This window comes from Gymnoscopelus braueri, assembly GCF_963280865.1.
Source record: "Gymnoscopelus braueri genome assembly, chromosome: 2".
Lineage (NCBI taxonomy): Eukaryota > Metazoa > Chordata > Actinopteri > Myctophiformes > Myctophidae > Gymnoscopelus > Gymnoscopelus braueri.
In genome coordinates, this window is record NC_137604.1 from 54,700,561 (window position 1) to 54,719,914 (window position 19,354).

General features: G+C 42.2%; 1 protein-coding gene across 1 annotated transcript in view; it reads right to left on the reverse strand.

The window, feature by feature from the left end:
• gpr179 (G protein-coupled receptor 179) overlaps positions 1-19,354 on the reverse strand; it is a gene marked incomplete at both ends in the record, with an annotated part of 34,343 nt that continues 14,989 nt past the window's right edge. The window contains 8 exons of the mRNA XM_080443831.1: positions 1-330; positions 1,805-2,776; positions 3,301-3,447; positions 5,215-5,317; positions 6,478-6,616; positions 10,855-11,093; positions 11,562-11,671; positions 17,865-17,933. Of these exons, the coding sequence (XP_080299957.1) occupies positions 1-330; positions 1,805-2,776; positions 3,301-3,447; positions 5,215-5,317; positions 6,478-6,616; positions 10,855-11,093; positions 11,562-11,671; positions 17,865-17,933 (2,109 nt within the window). The remainder of the gene's footprint in view (positions 331-1,804; positions 2,777-3,300; positions 3,448-5,214; positions 5,318-6,477; positions 6,617-10,854; positions 11,094-11,561; positions 11,672-17,864; positions 17,934-19,354) is intronic.

Genomic DNA, 19,354 nt, shown 5'->3' on the forward strand with positions numbered 1-19,354 from the left:
TTATAGTCTCTGGTTCTGCTGTTTCCCAAGGACAAATGTTTGCTTTCTCTGGTTCTGGTTCTCCAGTTTCCCAAGGACAAATGTTTGCTTTCTCTGGTTCTGGTTCTCCAGTTTCCCAAGGACAAACGTTTTCTTTAGCTGTGTCTTGCATTTTGATTGTATCTGTGCTTCTGGAGGTTGGCATTTTCTCTGGTCCTGGTTCTCCAGTTTCCCAAGGACAAACGTCTCCTTTAGCTGTGTCTTGCATTTTGAGAGTATCTGTGCTTCTGGAGGCTGCCATTTTCTCTGGTTCTGGTTCTCCAGTTTCCCAAGGACAAACGTTTTCTTTAGCTGTGTCTTGCGTTTTGATTATATTTGTGCTTCTGGAGGCTGCCATTTTCTCTGGTTCTGGTTCTCCAGTTTCCCAAGGACAAACATTTTCTTTAGCTGTGTCTTGTGTTTTGATTGTATTTGTGCTTCTGGAGGTTGCCATTTTCTCTGGTTCTGGTTCTCCAGTTTCCCAAGGACAAACGTTTTCTTTAGCTGTGTCTTGCGTTTTGATTGTATCTGTGCTTCTGGAGGCTGCCATTTTATCTGGTTCTGGTTCTCCAGTTTCCCAAGGACAAACGTTTTCTTTAGCTGTGTCTTGCATTTTGATTGTGTCTGTGCTTCTGGAGGCTGACAATTTCTCTGGTGCTGGTTCTCCAGTTTCCCAAGGACAAACGTCTGCCTTCACGCCACTGTCTTGTCCTTTTGTCTGTTCCAGTGCTATTGACACAATCTGAGGAACCACAGTTTTGTCAGGCTGCTCTGTGTCCCAAGGACAAATGTTTAGTCTGGGGCTGTCGTTAGCCGCTGTAGGTGCGGATAGAGTATCCCATGGACAAATATCTACCTTTATGGTAGTGGACCCATGTGAAGTTGATTCTATGGATGGCTCTGCCTCTTCCCATGGGCAAACGTCTGTCACGATTTTAGGCGGTTCAGGGAACTCCCATGGACAACTGTCTACTGACTTGCCTGGTTGTTGAGTTGACACATTAGATTGAACAGTCTCCTGTCGTAAGTGAGCCATCTGTGATCCCTTGGTCTCTGAAGGGTTCACATTTTGATATATAGCCTCACTGCCTTCCACCTCCCATGGGCAAACATTAGCAGCTACACTATCTTGTTTCACTGAAAGCTGTTTTGCTTCGCCAGATTCCCAGGGACAAACATCGGTTGCTGCATGCAATGACTGCTTCCTCTGTTGTAGTAGCTCTTTGGATACTGGGATTGTTGAATTTGTAGGAATATCCTGTGTGTCCCATGGGCACAAGTCAGCACGACCACTCTCCTGTCTTTTCACAGTATTCACGTCCTGTGATTCCCAGGGACATACACCGGCATGCTCCTGTGTTTCCTCTACCTCCCAAGGGCAGACATTAGCTTTACCGCTGGGCTCACTCTGTGGTGCATCCCATGGACACACATTTGCTTGAGAAATACTAACAGCGGGTGCAAGTCGACTCCTGTGGGTAGAAGGAGTTCTAGAGGTGGTACCTCCAATTTCCCAAGAACTGGCATCACTATGATTACTGTTTTGCCTTGATGCCATGTGGGGTCTTGGGCTTCTATCTGAAGAATCAGTAGATGACAGTCTTCTGATTGCATGTTGCTTCGTAAGCAATGGTTTCCCATCAATTGAAGTGATACTTTTTCTCTGTAGCCACCCCTTTTCCACACTTGGGTTTCGACTAGGCATGGGGGACTTAGACGTTGTGGAAGCAGTTCTCTCTCTCGTCACACCCTCGTGGCTCTTTTGAGAAATAGAGTCATCCTTTACATTTGCACCGCCTTCCTTGGGTTTCTCCTTAGGCTTTACATCCAGAGAGAATGCTTTCACTGAGAGCCACTTTTGAGTGGTGGTTTTTAAGGAGAGACCACGCGCCTTGGGCAACGCCATTCTTGGCATCGGAGAAACTGGTGCACTCGCAGGGGCTGGAACCTGGGGTGGGGGGGCCTCGCTTTCTACAGGCTTTGGTGGTGGTGGTGGTGGTATATATTCCCAGGGACATATCAGTTGAGCTCCTAAGTCTACACTTTTTGCATCCTCTCCTGGTGAGGAAGCATTGGTCACAATCTTCTGGTTCTTGTCGTCTCCCATGTCCCAAGGGCAAACATCACCCTTGTCAATTGACTGTGATGCCTGGATGGCACCTGTCGTCTGGTAATTGATGTTGGCCTCTGGCCTGGACTTTGTCACCAATGAGCCTGTTCTGTTCTGTGGTATATCAACCTTAGGGGGGGGTACTATGTCCACCAATGAGTGGGTAGATTTCAGACTCAAGGACTTCTGAAGTTTGTACTGATCAGGATGCAAGAGATTGTTATCAATGGTCAGATTTTGTGCACTGAGAGACTTGGGGACCCCTGGTGGGATGTCCAAGGAGTCTGTCATCGATCGTTGAGAATTTCTTTTGGTGAATGCCTTCAGCATAGAGTCACGCAAAGAAGGGTTTCTCTCCACAACAGGGTTTCTCTCCACAACATGGTCATGGTCACTTTGGGATTTATGCACTGATGAGCTAGAATCCCTGTAATTGATACTAATGGCTGAACCCCTCCTCGAAGATTCAGTATAATGAACACTTCTCCCTTCACGACTGGCACTGCACTGTCGGCTCAAGGGCGCAGCGATGCTTTTAATTATGGACAAGCATCGAGAGCCTCGCTTCTTCGACAGATGAGGGTTGTTAGATGTCATCTTCTTGGTCTTGTTGACCTCGAGCTGGGAGTATAGTTTCTTCAGCTCATCCTGGCGCAAACGAAGAGGGGAGAAAATGTACGGAGGGATTAGGGAAAGGGTAGAATTATTCAGGAGAAGAGAATGTGGGCAATAGTATGTAAATGGCAAGTTTAAAGACAGGTTTGGAGTAAAGGTAAGCATACGGTAGTTAGGGGATGAGAAAGGGATATGGGGGTGGAGAAAACATATAAGTCATAAAATGCATTCATACAAAGACAAATTGTGAACATGCACACAGTGTTCAATCATGTTTATGCTGAAAATTATAATTAACCACTTAAACCCCATATGGGTAACCGGAGTCCCTCAGGGCTCAATACTATAATAATATATAATACTATACAATACTATACTCAATATTTTCTATTTTCGGTTATTTGGGGAAAGCTTTTGCTGAAAATAGCCGACCGACAAGCTCACAACGCCGTTGTGAGATTGTCGATTATTTCAGAACTTCCTTTGGGGAATTGTGTTGTGAATGCAAATTGATGGCATGGCTCAAGTGGGGAAGGGGGGACGGTCGGAGATGTTACCCGAATATCATCTGGGTCCAAACTGTTGCCACTATAAGCAGAGCAGAAGCTGCTGTTGAAATATGAGCCATTGCGGCGCAGGTCCACTTCATCCTCATACACCTCTGCTGCTATCTCCTCTCTCTTTGGCCTGGACACATGAAGAAACTACAGAATACACAGACACAAATAACATTATGTAAACATGCTGCTATCTCCTCTCTCTTTGGCCTGGACACATGAAGAAACTACAGTATACACAGACACAAATAACATATCTTTAGCCTCATAGCATAATTGCCTAACTCACATTTTTAAGGTTTTCAGGAGAGACAAAGCAAAAAAAAATCACTTTCTGCCTAAGTCACCTAGATGACTTGGGTAGAAAGTAAAAAACTAATTTAGCCTCAGTCATGTTATCTGCCTTTATTTTATATCTGCCTAACTCTACTCTCCTAACACTGCTGATTCATCCTGCCTTATTGCCAATGTTCTCAGCCTATCAGAATGTTTTTTTTACATTAAAATCATTTCTGCCTAAGTCATTTTGGAATGTAACAAGCATTCTGATTGGCTTAGGACATAGGCAATAAGGCACAATGATGCAGCAGTGTAGCAAAAATGTCAATTTGACCAAAAAGTGAGTTGGTGAGTGAGGCAAGTATGCTATGAGGCTAACGATATGTAAACACTAAACAGTTCCTTTTTATACCTCCATCAGCCGGTACCTATATAGCTAATAAGAATGTCTTACTACTTTTACAGCATGGCTTTTTACTGCAGGAGTCTAGCCTTATAGATGATCTATAAGAGGATGTGTGTCTGTCTGTCACTGGACCGAATAGGATCAAATTCCTTGTGCACACACACTGCCAGTATGGGCACAGAAGTACCTCCACAGTTCTTTTGTCTCCACATATATTTGATACATTTAAAAATATATATCTAACTTTTGATACCGACAACAAGCATCTCCGACCTACAACTTCTGAAGGATCATACATCATAAATGTCATAGACCAGTGGTTCCCAACCTTTTTAGCTCGAGACCCAAAAAAGAAATTTGACATCTCCCCGGGACCCAAACTAGTGAAAACAGCCGATCTACAAGCACACAACACGTCACAATGTGTTGTGAGCTGCTATTTTCACTATTGCCTGCCAAGGAGGCATTTATGCGTTCTTTCAAATCCAACACTTCAACGCCAAGGACACATATATGCTTCTTAAAAAAAAAAACATGTTTTTAGTGATTACACTGGAGAGCGCTCTTCGCCAACCCTTGACTGCGAGAGAATGATAGAAGCGGAAATGAAGTCATCCCCCCCAAAAAAACTCTTGACTCCATGAGATTTAGAAAAACACATCAAGCTCGGATTTCTTCTCCCAGACTGTGTTTTTTGGTGAAAACAAGCCATATTCAACTGCTGATAACAACAGAACGGATTATCACGGTTAAAATGTTTTTGTTCCGTTGGATAGAAGAGACCCTCCCCCCAGACAGCTTTTGTTTACATCCGTGTCCACATCGTGGCTTCGTGGGTCTCCGTGGATCGTGAAAATAAGGCAAAACCGCTGGCAAGGCGGATTAATTAATTAATTAATTAATTCCTGGCAGTCAATATTGAAAGTATGTTTTCCATTTAATTCATGGAATTCTTTTGAAAAAAATATGGAAAATTGTGAATTTGTGGGAATCTTTTTGAAAATCGTTTGAAATCAAAATAATTAAAATTAGGTTTTTATTCGTGGCCCATAAAAAGACAACTAGACAACTAACGTCACAACTGACATCACAGAGCTACATGATTAAAACACATTTTTAATATGTGCCATTATCCATTCATAGTTTCTGGTATCTACACACCTGACACGTGCACAATACTCATACAGTTACTTTCTTGTTAGGTAGACAGATTAAAAATCTCAAAATACCTTGGGAACGAAGAGAAGGGCAAGGGTCACACTAATGGTGATATGTGTGTGTGTAAAATATAGCAACAACGTCCAGTCAGGGTGAAGAGAAGGTAAGAAGAATCTGAAGGAGACAGAACAAACTTCAACATCAATGCATTTATACTTGTTGTGTTTAGGCATGTTTAGTTGTATTGTGAATGTGTACTTCCATGTACTGTTGTTCTCATGTCTTACTAAATAAAGTACATCAATCAATCAATCAGCCCATTGATTAAGTCATGTATACTTTACCTTACAGAGAGAAATGACTGCAAAGCAGAACACTCCAGCTTTAATAAAAAGGTGCACGGCTCAACAATGTCATGAAAGTAAGGAAATATAAATAATGTGAAAAGGACATTAATTGTGTGCTATTGCCTTACTTTCATACTAAAGCAGTATGTTGTTATATTTTACTTTTTAATGTTTTTTTCTTCAGATAGTCATTGGTTTCATCAACCAATGACTTGCAGACTTGAAACTTGCCTGAGATACATTAGGCAATCTTTTATTTATTTATTTCAAAATGATGTTATTGTTGCGTGGCAGCGCAGCTGAAAGGGTGGAATGATTTGAAAAGTCTACAGTAGATAAAGATTGTTTGTAGAGAAATGATTGTTTTACAAACACAATTCAAATGTCCATAACTTCTACAGGGTGACATTAAAGGGATAGTTCACCCAAAAATAAATATTTATTTCTATCGATTAGTCACCCCATGGAGACTTGAATTCATAGATATTCTTTTGTTTTTGTCGCATTCCTAAGCCAATAATTTGATGATCAGCGGACCTGTAGGCAGTGGTTCCGGACCGGAAGTATGTTTTCCCTGGAACCACTGCTGGTCATCAAATTATTGGCTCAGGAATGCCACAAAAACAAAAATAAAAATCACACCCAGTGTGAAGTGGGCGGTGTGGTCACAGTGGTCATCACAGTGATGGAAGTTCACTTAAAGACAAGTAATATTGTGGACCAACCATTGTACACCCCTAACTTTATTGGCCAATCACGGTGCAGGGTTAGGGGGGTACACTGGTGGCCAATCACAGCGCAGGATTGGGGGGTGCAAATATCCAAACCTCACATATAGGGGCGGTTTCACCGCCCAAAAATATCCATGAATTCAAGTCTCCATGGGGTGACTAATCGATAGAAAAAAAGTCATTTTGGGGGTGAACTATCCCTTTAATCCAGGTGCAATCAGAACAGAGATGAAGCTACTGTTGGCTGGCTGCTTACCGTAGAAGGTGAAACATGGAGGAGATCAGTAGCTCATTGTGGACGGCAAAGCCCATGTATCGAGGCTCGTGGAAGGCTGAAGGGACTGGCTTGACAGCGTTGCACAGGGAGCTGCCCCAGCACAGCAAAAGTAACTCAGCTGGGGCACAAAGAAAGGACAGACACCATTCATTAAATGGTATGGAAAAAGAGAAAGGGCTCTATTCTGTGGCACGCTATACCCCTACCCGTTAACCTTAAACGCTATTCTGCACCTGCACCTGCACCCTCCATTTTGCCGACACCGTTATTTGTGGGTGGAGGCGTGCCCGTTGGTGTGTTGTTGCTATATCCCTAAAATTGCTATTCTGCCCACACACACGGTGCGGCTTTGGGAAAGCGCACAGCGGATTCTAAAACCACCCGCAAGAGCGCACAGACTGCAATGGATTCGTGGAGACGGCCAGGGCGCACAGCGCGCACCTCTCTCTACTAGCCTATTATTGTCAACAAATCTCTGTGATTCTAATTTTACTATAATCAGCAGAAGGGAGGGTGTCAATTCCTTGTGTCAAATGTGTTTATATAAGATGATAGTCTATTTAAAGAAGACAATTTGTGCAGGAAATAATGAAATGATTACAAAAATATAAAATTATCTCTAATCAGTAACATGTAGGTGATACTTATGTCTATCAAATGTGGTTTTATTGAAAGGCAATCAAAGTCCAGAGCTTAAAAAACAAACATCGGGTGTGTGCGCTCCATGTCAAATCCCCACAGTGCGGCTGCAGAGTTGTTGCCAGAATTTGCAAGAAATAAGCAACCAGGTCTATGAAAACAAGCCCAAAAGAAGCAACTATAATAGGCCACATGAGCACTTCAAACCTATATATGTCGTCCATTAAACAATGTGCATATTTTTATAAGTTGGCTATTTGAAAATAGACGATCTACAAGCTTACAACCGTTCTACCATTATTTACAAGCAACTTCAGAAAAACAAGCCCAATGTGGCTTATAATAATCAGACCAGGCAACACTGCAGACAGGGAGATAGGAGAGCGTATATTGGATTGGGAATAATGGCTAGCGCAGTCTTCTCTAAAGGTGGCTCCAGACCAGACCGACTTTGGGCCGACTTGGCGTCGGGAAGCGTCGTACAGTATATAGTCGTCCAGTCGGTTAGGGGTCCGTCGGGTGGTCCGTCGGGACCTTTTCGGCCGACCCAGAGCCGACCGAACATGTTCAGTCCTTTGGCCGACCCGGCCCGACTGGAGTAGCTATGTAGCAGAGACGAAGTGACAACAAAGGGCTGTCAGTGTTGCCAGATTATGTGAGAGAAACAAGCCCAGGCCCATGAAATTCATATGCAGGCATAGTAGCCAATTAGAATGAAATCTGCAAAAACGGACTCATATACTGATACAGAACCATATATTGGCTATATATTATGGCTGTCGGGTGGAAATCTTGTATGTTCCTTTTTTATTATTATTTAAAAACAATTTAAAATCGTGAAAATAGCCAATCTACAAGCTGTAATTATTAATAATTAAGAAATACTATATTTTAAAGAGTGAAAGATCAACTAAAGTCATTATTAGTGCAAGTTCAATCACATTTCATTTGAATGAAAATAACTTGTGGGTAAAATACATTCTGTTAATCTATTTACTTGAGTAAAATAATTCAACATTTACTTGAGTAAAAGTACTAAAGTATTGGTATAAAAATGTACTTAAAGTACCAAAAGTAAAAGTACTAAAATGTTTGAAAATAGCAAATAGCAAAGCTCAGAGCGCGTGCATCGCAACACGTTGTGAGCTTGTAGATCTGCTATTTTCAAATAGCTTATAGGTATAAAATAGGGCTAAAGTGGTTAATGTATGTTTCATAATGATTTATATCTGCAAAGTAACTAGTAACTAAACATTTTTAAATAATTGTTGTGGAGTAAAAGTATAGACAATTGGAAATACTCCAGTAAAGTAAAAGTACCTCAAAATTGTACTTAGGTACAGTACTTGAGTAAATGTACTAGTTACTTTACACCACTGCACGTCAGTGAAGAAAAAACGCTGGGAACATCCCTATGTACAAGTGACTTTGCAGGGAAACAAGCCCAAAGTCGCTTATAATAAGCAGACCTGGCAATGCTGGCAAGCTAATAGTCAAAAACAGCAGAGGGCGCTGTTTTTCCTTTTTATTTCCCAGATTGGTCGGAAAGTTATAAATGAATTAGCACATGAATGGCCAGTCGGCTGACAGACTTAAATGCCAACTTTTGCCAACCGAATACCAGTCTGTTGCAGTCTGAAGTAGTCTGAAGTAGTCTGTTTGGTCTGGAGCCACCTTTAAAGGTAATGGCATCTGGCACAGTGATTGGTTTTATCACTGTAACGCCCAAACCACACCTATGCATAATGTAACGGGTAGCGCAGGTGTTTATCGGATAAGGGAGGTGTCCCAGAATAGCAACTTTTGCAGGGGAACGTCCCTTGCCTAGTCCTAAATCTTGTATTAGTGGCTTTAGCAACTTGAACCTGAAATAGGGCCCAAAGTCATGAGGGGTATAAAAGACAATACACAAAATCATGGAAAAATAGAAAAAGTGCTCCTCGGAGCACAAGTCTCCGCCAGGTCAGGTAGGTTATTATGGCCTCCTGGTGGCGCTATAATAGGCCAATGTGAAAAGGGTGCCATTTATTCCTAGGCTGTGCACGGCAATCGGACACTGCATGCATGATTTGAGGCATTTTGTTCTAAAAATGTGTTTTGCTAATTTTGACCTGCTGGTGGCGCTATAACATGCCAATGTTAAAAGGTTCCTCAACGTAGTGCAAATGTGCATTCAAAGTTTCACCACAATCGGACGCTGCGTTCATGATTTGCGGCATTTTGTTCAAAACGGGCCACTCCTGCAAACATTACATGTCAATGTTAGCCAATCAGGATGGAATATGAAAAATCTAACAGATCCGTCTTGATCACATGACTATAGAGATCATGTGTACCTATTTGCGTGAAATTTGGATCAAATCTGAAGGCTTAACATCAAAAAAATTGTTTTACATAAGTCTGCCTCCTGGTGGCGCTATAAAAGGCAAATGTGAAAAATGCAGGGCAAAGGTTTTTCCTTGGCCTCTAGAGAGTGTGCATACAAAGTTTTACACTGATCGGTGTAGTTATAGGTAAAAACACGAATCGGCCTGTTACAGCGCCACCATGAGGCTGATTTGAACATTTTCAAATGGCATTTCTTCCTCGGCCTAATGGGAATGTGTGTGCAAAATTTCACGGAAATTGCATGCTGTGTTCATGATTTGAGGCATTTTGTTCGAAACGGAGTACTCCTGCAAACTTTGAAAGCCAATTTTTGCCAATCAGGATGGAATATACTTCGATTCACTGCGATCAAGCCAACGGTGCCAGAGATTAGCTGTACACAAAATGACAGAATGACGGATGGACGGACACACACACGGACGGACACACGGACGGACGGACAGGGGCGAAAACATACTCTCGCCATGCCTTTCGGCCTGGTGGAGACAATAATAACATGTTAAGTGGGCATTACACAACAATACATACTTTTTCAGACGCCTGAGCATGATTCCCTTTTCATAGATTCAGCATTAGAGTTCATTTCTCTATACTTGAAACTTTACAGTATTCTACTGAATGACGAGTTAAATGATATTTGTAACTTAAATCAGTGGTTCTCAACCTTTTCAGGACATAACCCACTAAAATAATCATATTTGAACTGGGGACCCCCCCATCCTGACAAGCACTTGGAATTGTAGGATTTGAGGCATTACATTTAGTTTGACTCGGTTCCACAGATAAATATTGTGAAAATAGCTGATCTACAAGCTCACAACCAGTTTTTATAGTATAGTTTGTTGATTACTTTTGATGAAACAATGGTATTTTTCTTTGTTTTGTTTTTTGTTTTATTTTTTTAATGCAATAAAAGGGTATTAAAAGTACTTAAATTGTCACTTCACTGTCATCTGGGGACCCCCCAAAATCATGTGGGGACCCCCCTGGGGGTCCTGACATACAGGTTGAGAACCACTGACTTAAATTATACTTAATTGTGCACTGCATTTGACCCGGCCGTCCTAACTACAATATATTTGGAGCATTGAGCAGCACCCAGGGACCAGCTCCACTGCTAAGGCCAGTGCCTTGCTCACAGGCGCTGACAAGGATTGGCCTATTTCCCTATAACTTGCATGTCATGCACGTCGTGGGAGGAAACCAGATATCCCAGAGGAAGTTCATGTGTCAGCCACTCACCCACAGCCATCATGTCTTAGTTTCCTAAGAGTTCATTCATGTGTCAGCCACTCACCCACAGAGTTCATTCATGTGTCAGCCACTCACCCACAGCCATCATGTCGTCCCAACGGTCCACGTAACAGGAGAGGAAACCCTGGCCATCTGATGTGGTGGATGTGACGAACACCGGGATGTTTCGCTCACGGTTCTGCAGAACACACACTGTCCACGCACACAGGAACCAGATGACCGTTACCAGCATCACTCCCAGCATCCTTAGCAGATGTATGCTGGACATGTACGGCACCCGTTGAGCTGTGCGTGAGAGGAACACCCTCAGCACCCTGCGGAGACACAAGAATCTATCAGCTTTTGATCAACATGGACAGACAGACAGACAGACAGACAGACAGACAGACAGACAGACAGACAGACAGACAGACAGACAGACAGACAGACAGACAGACAGATAGATAGATAGATACACAGACAGACTATTGATCCCGCGGGGGGGAATCAGTCGCCAAGAGGCAGCACAGCAGTTAGAGTTACAGGTAACAGTGTTGAGCTCTTTTTGTGTTTTATCGTTTTGACGAATATGTACAATTATATGTTCATACATGTATGCATTTTTGTCAATAAAAACATCAATCAATCAGTCTATCAATCAATCAATCAATGAGAGGAGTGCCTTCAGAATTAGCAGAAAGGTTTGATAAAAAGATGCTCAGAGGAAAAAACATATAATTGGATGAATTAATGATGAAAAACAAGTAAATATTAATATCATATGCCAAACTTAATTGACTGACCGGTACAATTTCAGCGATACTGTCCCATAGACAATAGAGAAGCCCAACATTCGCATCCAGCGAAGGAGGATACACCGGAAAGTACTGGGTTTGAAGTATAAAATGAACACCTTAGAAGGGAAAGAGAGACATGAGTCAAACAAGGAAAAAATGAGAACATTTATATACCCTTGCAATGAACAGGACAGCTTACAGATCATTCCCTCCATGTTTCATGAACATCTGCTCATCTGCTCTCAAGTTATTGTCTACCAAACAAACACACATCTCATTGGGGCAGTCTAATGATTATTACATTACATACATTGAACTTGATTGGGATCTTGACGTTTTCAACCCAATAATGTCTTCGGGGCAGCCTACTGACCATTCCCTCCAAGTTGAATGAAAACCTGCCCATCCGTTCACTAGCACAAACAGACAGTTCTGATTACAATATCCTGCTACACATTGCTACCCGCTCAGTGGCCTTGTGGTTAGAGCGTCTGCCCGGAGACTGGCAGGTTGGGGTTCAATACCCTGGTAGGGTCATACTAAAGACTATGAAAATGGGACCCAATGCCTCCCTGCTTGGCGCTCAGCATAGAGCGTTGGATTGGGGGTAAGTCCCTGCGACATACTAGCGTCATGTCCGGGAGGTGTGCTTGTACATCATGGCCGGGGGATGTACTGGTACAAGAGCCCTGCAGGCCCGTCGGTCAATACGGGCCGGGCTAGGGTCGTTTCTGTATTTGACCATCTGGCCCAGGGCCAGGCTCACAAACCCTATTATATTAATAAGGTAAACATTTTGCATAGTGACTTTCACCCTAGATCATTGTGGGCATGTCTCAGCATGTGCGCTAGGATACCAGTGAAAGCGCACGCTCGAAAATAATTAATAAATAATAATAAATAAATAAAAAGGTGTCGGGCTTCGGGCTGGGCTCGAGTAATTATAATTACTTGAGTAAAGTATAATGTTCCAATGAAAAAGGATATACAGAATGTGTAAAGTGTCATTTTTTTTTTTTTTACAACTTTATTTATAGGATTTTCAATTATTAAGACATACAACCCCACATATACCCCACCCTCCCCGGTTCCCTCACAGAAAATATAATTACAACAATAAAATAACATTTATAAATGGGAGAAAATAAATAAAACACGGGAGCAGTAAATAATTTGAAGTAGGAATTGAAAATAAAATAGACAAAAAATAAATGAAACTAGAAAAAGTGCTCCTCGGAGCACAAGTGTCCGCCAGGTCAGGTAGGTTATTATGGCCTCCTGGTGGCGCTATAATAGGCCAATGTGAAAAGGGTTTCATTTCTTCTTAGGCTTTTCACAGCAATTGGACTCTGCATTCATGATTTTGTTCCAAAAATGTGGTTTGCTAAATTAGACCTGCTGGTGGCGCTATAACAGGCCAATGTGAAAAGGGGGGGGCATTTCTTCCTCGGCCTAGTGGGAATGTGCGTACAAAATTTCACGGAAATCGCACACTGCGTTCATGATTTGAGGAATTTTGTTCAAAACGGACCTATCCTGCAAACTTTGTAAGCCAATGTTAGGCAAGTAGGATGGAATATGAAATATGGGACACATCCATCTTGATCACATGACTATAAAGATACTGTGTACCGATTTGTGTGTTTTTTGGACAGAATCTGAAAGAGTAAGAGGAAAACATTTGTTTTACAAAAGTCAGCCACCTGGTGGCGCTCTAAAAGGCGGCGCTCTAAAAGGCAGATGTGAAAAATGCAGGGCAAAGGTTTTTCTTTGGCCTCTAGGGAGTGTGCAACTTTGCACGCAGATCGGTGCAGTTATAGGTAAAAACGTGAATCGGCCTGTTATAGCGCCATGTGAACGTTTTCAAGTGGAATTTCTTCCTGGGCCAAGTGGGAATCTACGTGGAACATTTCACGGAAATCGCATGCTGCGTTCATGATTTGAGGCATTTTGTTCAAAACGAACCAAACCTGCAATCTTTGGAAGCCAATTTTAGCCAATCAGGATGGAATATGGAAAATCGGACAGATCCGTGTTGATCACATGACTATAGAGATACTGTGTACCGATTTGCGTGTTGTTTGGACCAAATCTGTAGAAGTAATATCCAAAAATGTGTTTTGCAAAAGTCGGCCTCATGGTGGCGCTATGACAGGCTGATCTGAAAAATGTGGGATGCTGTGGCATCCAGGGTGTGTGTGTGCGCAGTTTCACAGCGACCGGGCAAACGGTGGCGGAGATTAGCTGCTCGCAGACAGAAGGACGGAAGGACGGACGGACACACGGACACACGGACGGACACACGGACACACGGACGGACAGACAGGGGGCAAAACATACTCTCTTGCCATGCCTTTCGGCCTGGCGGAGACAATGAAAAATGAAAAAGCCTTAATAAGCCTAAGGGGGTTTAGCGCATCCAGACCAGACAATTGTGCAATTGAGTACTTATTGATACTGAGTGATACAGTCAAAATACAGTATCACTTCCAGTAGTTGTAGGAAAAGATAGAGAAAGGGTGAATTCAATAAAAGGGACCAGGCCTTTATACATTTTTGGCGAGACTTGTATCTGTTGTACCTGAGCTTTTCTAATGGTATAAAGTACAGCACATCCTTGACCCAACTCGTGAACGTTGGTGGTTTATCTGATTTCCAATTGCGGAGAATAAGCCTCCGGGCTATAAGTGAAGAGAATGCTATGAAGTTGGCCTGAGGAGAGGTAATTGGTACATCATCATTGGGAACTCCAAATATAGCAGTTATTGGGTTGGGCTCAATTGTTATATGACAAATGGATGAAAAGGCATTACAAATATTATTCCAAAACTGAGTCAAGGATGTGCATCCCCAAAACATATGACCAACAGTGGCTGGCTCCAGATTACATCTTATACAGGTAGAATCAATATCAGGATACATTTTGGACAGTTTTTCTCTCGAGAAAACGATGGAGTATTTTAAATTGGATCAAGTAGTGTCTGAGACACAAGGAGGTGGTATTAATGCGTCTCAAAGAGCGCTCCCAGATATCCTCCTCCAGCTCAATATCTAGGTCCTGTTCCCAGGCTAGTTTTGTTCTGTCCAAGAGAGGCGGTCTAATCTCCTGTATTGCCTTATATATATTAGATATGCTTCCTTTGGTGTATGGGTCCCAGTCTAGTATGGTGTCTAGTATACTCTTATCTGGCATAGTTGGAAATGGAAAATGTTCCCTAGCAAAACTACGTACTTGGAGGTATCTAAAAAAGTGAGATTTTGGTAACTCATGGTCCTGTTGAAGGGTTTCAAAAGAGGCAAATGTACCATCTAAGAATAAATCACAAAAAAAGATCAAGCCATTGGAGTGCCATGTCTTAAAAGCTGTGTCCGTCCGGGAGGGAGGAAAAAGATGATTGTTAGTCAGAGGCATATGGCCACACATGTTTTTAAAACCAAAATGTCTTCTAAATTGGCGCCAGATTCTGAGAGAGCTTTTTATCACCTGACTATAATGTGTGTGATAGTACCACCCGGAAGTGCAGAGCTCAGCATGGACACCGGCGAAACCACGGGATCAGAAAGTGTTTCCATAAGGGCCCAAGTCGGGCCACGTTTGTTTTCATGAACTGATACCCAGTAAATCATTTTTTTGATATTTGCTGACCAGTAATAAAACATAAAGTTAGGCAACCCCAGTCCTCCTGATGATCTTGGTAACTCCAGAAGAGCTTTTTTGGCTCGCGGACGGGCTTTATTCCAAATAAAGGTACTGTAGAGATACAACTGTTGAGATCCCGGAACATGGATTTAGGTAAGAACAAAGGAATCATTTGGAATAGATACAAAAACGGGGTAAAACTGTCATTTTAATTGTGTTAACCCTGCCTGCTAAAGAGACGGGTAATGAAGCCCATCTCTCAAGATCTGATTTGGTGCGGTCTAACAGCTGTTTACAATTATGCTTATAGGATCGAGTGACAGTGACCCCCAGGTAGGTAAAAGACTGAAGTTCCAACTTAAACGGGAGGTTGTTATAACTAAGATCTAGGTCCAATTGGTTAATAGGGAAGAACAAACTTTTGGAAAAAAATAATTTATAGCCTGAAAGCTTGTCAAAATGATTGAGTATATCTATGAGCGGAGGGACGGATTCAGTTGGGCTCGACCTTGTGTATAGCGCCCCCTCTCTCAATGCCAGACACCTTGTCCTCTTCTCTGAGTGCTATAGCTAATGGTTCAATAGCGATATTAAATAAATAAGGCAAAAGACTACAACCCTGCCGGACAGAGCGGTGGAGCAGAAAGTAATCTGAGCGTATAGAATTGGTTATCACTGAAGCTTTAGGAGCGGTATAGAGTAATCTGATCCGATCAATAAATGATGGGCCGAATCCGAACTTTTCTAGTACTGCCAGAAGGTATTTCCACTCAATTCTATCAAAAGCTTTCTCGCAATCGAGCGAGAGCACCGCTTCCGCCCGGAGGGTTGACTGAGAAGAGTAGAGCACATTGAAAAGTCGCCGCATATTGTAATACAGTGTAACTTTTAAACGACAGTATGCATCATCAATCCAAAAGATCCAAGTCCATGTGATTTTGTTTAGATCAAGAGACCTGAGAACTAGAAAGGTGAGTAACCCCAGTGAGATGAGAGGGTATACAGTACCCCCACGCAACCTTTCATCTGGCCTTTACCGTACAAAGCACCTCACATTTTCACCGGCTAAAATATTTTCACTTGCATGTGTTTTCTATGCCCTGGTTTTGACGCATACCTTACCCAATAATTTGATGACCGGGTGTATTATCGGTATGAGACTCAAAGAGTCTCCTTTGTGTCTCCTACCGGATACATTAGCATCTTTCCACCGATAATCAAATTATTGGCTTAGGAATGCGACAAAATCTCCATGAATTCAATGCTTCATGGGGTGTGTAATTGATAGCAAATAAGTCATTTTTTGGGTGAACTACTCCTTTAAACAGTTAACTAGGTCTACTAGCCAGCTGTGAACAAGAGAGCTGTGATGAGGTTGGCTGGTTCATGCCCATGCCTGCCTTCAATAAATCACCCCCAGTGTTTATAATTAATAATAAGATGTGTGAGAGAAAAGAGAGGCGAACAGAGCGTTAACATGTGAATGCATCAAATCCATCGAACGGAATGCCAAGCTGCTCCATTACATGAATGTGATTGATGACCTCCAAGACCTCGTGCACACCATAAGCACCAGTATCAGCAGACCTGCGGGCAACCTCAATCAATGCTTTTAGATAGATGGATGAAAATTGATGACCGGCTTTCGCAAACGGCTCTGTGATTGGTATAATGAATCTGTGGATTGATTCTCACATTTAACCAATGACATGTTATGAAAGCAATGGCTTGTCCTATACCCGGCACCCCCCCCCCATCACCACACAGATAGCCTACCCTTAAGCAGTGGTGTAAAGTAACTAAGTACATGTACTTAAGTACTGTACTTAAGTACTTCCAATTTTCAGTACTTTTACTTCTATTCCACTACATCTCAGAGGCAAATATTATACTTTTACTCCACTACAATTATTTGAAAACTTTAGTTACTAGTTACTTTGCAATTATCAATTATTATATTATAAAACATACATTAACCACTTTAGCCCTATTTTATACATAGTCTATTTGATAATAGCCGATCTACAAGCTCACAACGCGTTGCATCGTGACGAGTTGTGAGCTTGTAGATCTGCTATTTTCAAACAATTTAGTACTTTTACTTTTGGTACTTTAAGTACATTTTGATACCAATACTTTCGTACTTTTAATGAAGTCAATTTTGAATTCCGGAAACAGTATTTCTACAATGCAGTATTGATACTTTTACTTAAGTAAGAAATGTGAGTACTTATTCCACCACTGCCCATACGAATGGTATTCCTCTTTAAGCCCATTCGTACTTCGTTCGAAAATAGCCGACGTACAAGCTCCCAACGCGACGCGTCCGCGCCCACGACGTCAGCTTGTAGGTCGGCTATTTCTCGACGCGCGACACCGTCCTGCGAAAGAGCATAGACGTGGCTTTTACACACCACCACACAAACCCAACCACCCGAACCACTCCCAGCTCTCTCTAAACCATCCATTATGATATAATAATCCCTGGCACTGTGCAGTGATCTGAAAAGAGCTCTAATCTCATACGCTCACTCACTCACTTAAAAGCCTAGATTTATACTTTGTTGTACGACGGTTTCCGTGCACCGAAAATAGTCTACGCGCTCAACAGGGAGCTTGTAGATCTGCTATTTTCGGTAGTATAAATTAAGCATTACTCACTTACTCACCGGGAAGTAGAGCAGCAGAGCGCCGAAAAGGATGGTCTCCAACAGAATCAGACCTGAAGCCCGTATCCTCTTTGGAAAACAAGGTGAAGGGGTTGGTTGGGGGGGGTAATTGAGGTTAGAGATTGTGGAAAAAAAACAGTTAGACAGACAGACAGACAGACATACAGACAGACAGAGGGAGTGGAACAGACAATAGAGAGGAGAGAGAATGGATATTGACTTTAGAATCATTGTTGCAATTATGTGACTATGTTACTTATTCATTATCAGCATAATTGCTTTACGCACCACTAGTTCTCAACGTAAAAATGCGAATAAACAGCTGAGATTTAGTGATATCGAAAAACGGGCTTCGCAGTCCGATGCACATCGTAATGGTGAATGGCTGTGCGCAATTTGAGAGCAATAGCTCCAGGCACTGAGGAGAACCGGGAAGAAAAATGTTTGGGCTCAGAGGTTTGGGCTCACAGGTTATATTATAATTAATTGATTACTACAGCAAAATAATTATACAACACTGTTATTACAACTTGTACAACTATTATTTCAACTTAACAACAACAATATAATTATGTGCATGCAGATATGCACTTAAAGGGTGCACAGTGGAGAATGCATGGGCGTCCTTAACAAATAAACGCTCTCCACCTGTTTAGAAGCAGATCGCCCACCCCAGACCATTCGTTGCGATCCGGGGCGACCGTGTTTAGGGGCGAGACAATTAGGCGCAGATTGCTAACCCCAGACTGTTCGGTGCGATCCGGGGCGACCGTGTTTAGGGGCGAGACAATTAGGCGCAGATTGCTCACCCCAGACCGTTCGGTGCGATCCGGGGCGACCGTGTTTAGGGGCGAGACAATTAGGCGCAGATTGCTCACCCCAGACCGTTCGGTGCGATCCGGGGCGACCGTGTTTAGGGGCGAGATAGTGAAACGGCCGCATCGTTAGCTTCTACAGATTTTCGGTGACTCGACATGGTGCAATGGCTAGATGAGATTAACTTTTGTGTCTCTGGTGGAGAGATTTACTTAAACGCCCCCTCTCTTTCTCTCTCTCTCTCCCCCTCTCATTGGAACTCATTGGGAAACGAAATCAAAATGTCCAACTCAATAAAAACGTTCAAGAAATTATATAAAGCAAAGGTAATTGATAGTTATATATACATGCAATGAATAGATATAAATATGAAAGTGAGTATCCATATGTGTGTGGGCATACTTTCATATGCACGCATACATATGTGGAGAAATATGTTTGTGAGTGTGTATTTGAGCGCATATATTATATGTATGAAGCAATCACTTCATATATATGGAAAGTGTAGCGTCAAGTAACTTAACAATAGGAAGGATAAAGTTTATAAATAAATAGAAAAAAAAAATAATAATAATAATAATACATTCTAAATAGTGACGGTATAAATGCTGCTAGTGATAAAATATATTGTTATAATATAAATAGAAAAAGGTATAAACAAACTGTTTACGTCT